Below are 2,473 nucleotides of genomic sequence, written 5' to 3' on the forward strand. Positions count from 1 at the left end.
TAACTATTACAAAAACACAAAATAAGTATAAATAAGTATTTATATTTGTGTGCAAGCTGTTTAGATTGTCAAAAAGCCTGTGTTTTTAGGGTTATTAACAAAGTTCATGTCCTCAGGCCAGTAATATTTGGGGTCATAAGTTTTTGCCATGGATATTTTATAGGTCAGAAGATAAAAAGTTTGGGAACCACTGTTTTACATTATAATAATAGCTCTGTCATTAGCTCATCCACAGCAGGATGTGTGGGAACAGAAAGTGAAAAGAGAAGTTTATTCTATGTTATTAATAATCTGTTCAATTTTACACAACATCACACCATCCCACATACTCAACATACACACCTACACTACACACACACACACACACACACACACAGCCATGTCTCCATCAGTTCCCTTGCAGGAGATGATTCGGACCATCAGGTCAGCCCGGACCCAGTGTGAGGAACGGGGTGTCATTCAGAAGGAGTGTGCAGCCATACGGGCCCAGTTCAGACAAAACGACAACGGGAGCCGATCACACAACCTGGCCAAGCTTCTCTACGTGCAYATGTTGGGCTACCCAGCTCACTTTGGTCAGGTGAGGGGATTTGGCTAATTCCTGTCATGAGTTAGCTTGGACTGAATGATATGTGAGTGTGGGAAAGCACACTWTGATCACTCAATACATCCCCAATTCTGACACCTGATAGACGTTCTGCAGCGAGGAGTGTGTGCAAATGTGTAATGAAACTAGCAGAGAAATGATGAATTGTATGCTACATCTATGTACATGCAAATATGTTCTCCCTTTTATTTGAACAGCGTAAATTGTGTTTTGTTCCCTCGAGCAAAGTCTGTCAAMGTCTGCAAATCTCCTGTAAGTAGGCCACTGAGTTCGCCTCAGCTCCAGCACCGTCTCACTGGAGCCGAGTTTGACTTGGCGCATTAGTGGTGTAAGGCATTTTTAAGTCACCCCACATTTTTCAGAGTTGTTATTTTTCGCACTAGATGGAGTGTGTGCGGATGATAGCCAGCCCCCGCTACAGCGAGAAGCGTGTCGGGTACCTGGGCGCCATGATGCTACTGGACGAGAAGCAGGATGCCAGCCTGCTCATCACTAACTCCATCAAGAAGTGAGGACACTTGTAATAAGGCATACAAAGAACTGGKTTTATAAATACAAGTGCTTATAAACATAATATTGGGATTTTTTGGGGGGTCATATATCAAAATTCACTTTTAAGGAATATGAAAAGTAAACAAAAAGACAACTAGCAAAGTAAAGTTTTGTAAAATATGATTTCTTTTTGCTTTCAGTGACTTGTCTCACAGTAACCAGTACGTCCAGTCTCTGGCTCTGTGCACCTTGGCCTGTATGGGTTCATCTGAGATGTGCAGGGATCTGGCACCAGAGATTGACAGGTTGCTGCGATCCTCCAACTCTTACATAAAGAAAAAGGTGAAATGTTTTTCGTTCATTCAGCAGTATCAAAAGGAATAGTTCAGATTTTGTTGAAGTCTTATTTTGTGAGCAGTAAGTATCTTACTTGTTGCAGAGCAGTGGTTCCCAAATGTTTCTGCTGACCCAAACAATAACTGAACAAATAGTAATAAACCAACAAAGAGCGTCATCAAATACGTGACCCATCACATCGAAATGAGGATTAAGTCAAATTTGTTCAAAATGACCTAATCATATTTTCAGATTCCTGGTTTTAAAAACTACATTTTGATACTTCGATCATCCTGATATCATTAGTAGATCCAGAGATATTATTTAATTTGTCTTRTTAGTTACAACAATGCATGAATATTTGGCCTGAATCCTAATTTTATGTAATTTTAATGAGGACTTTTTTAGTCATTTGAAAAAAGAAACCTCAAATAGTATTTGAATATTAAGATTTCCCAGCTGGAAAGAAACGAAAGCTTTGATAGCTCACAGGGAAATCTCAACATTTTAAGGCATTTTTCCTCAAAATCAGGTTTTTGGTTGCTAATGCTCAAAAATGTGCTTCAAAACTTTTTTAGCATAATATTTAAGATACTTCATTGAAATAATACATTGATAACACATTAATTTGTTTTATTTTGACAAAATGTAATTTTTGCAAACGTTTTAACCAAAACACTATATCTGCCTGTTTCTCCACATACAACTTTTAGACTTAATCCTTGTTTTGATGTGATGGGTCACWTATATGTTTTTTATGCATTTAAGACTATTATTTTTATCTCTTTTGTTGCGGTTAAAGCTAAATATGCTATTGGCAGTCATTTAAAAAGATAAATTTAATTTTCATAAATGCTGATAATAATGCATCAGTCTTATATAGCGCTTTTTAGGACACTCAGAGATGCTTTACAATATTCATTCATTCACACTAGGGCTGCCACAAACGATTATTTTTATAATCGTCACATTCATCTGACTTTTTCATCAGGAGGAGGAGCTGAAGGATCGACGAGACACTAACCTCAAGTCTCGCTG

At 37.9% G+C, this 2,473-nt stretch overlaps 1 protein-coding gene across 1 annotated transcript in view; it reads left to right on the forward strand.

Annotated features, from left to right (window-relative positions):
- Nucleotides 1-377: 377 nt before the first annotated feature.
- Nucleotides 378-2,473, forward strand: part of ap1g2 (adaptor related protein complex 1 subunit gamma 2) — a gene marked incomplete at its 5' end in the record, with an annotated part of 23,558 nt that continues 21,462 nt past the window's right edge. Inside the window, 3 exon segments of the mRNA XM_014004511.1 lie at nucleotides 378-580; nucleotides 991-1,115; nucleotides 1,300-1,441. Coding sequence (XP_013859965.1) covers nucleotides 380-580; nucleotides 991-1,115; nucleotides 1,300-1,441 — 468 coding nt within the window.

Source organism: Austrofundulus limnaeus, unplaced genomic scaffold (assembly GCF_001266775.1).
Source record: "Austrofundulus limnaeus strain Quisiro unplaced genomic scaffold, Austrofundulus_limnaeus-1.0 Scaffold24, whole genome shotgun sequence".
NCBI classification, from domain to species: Eukaryota; Metazoa; Chordata; class Actinopteri; order Cyprinodontiformes; family Rivulidae; genus Austrofundulus; species Austrofundulus limnaeus.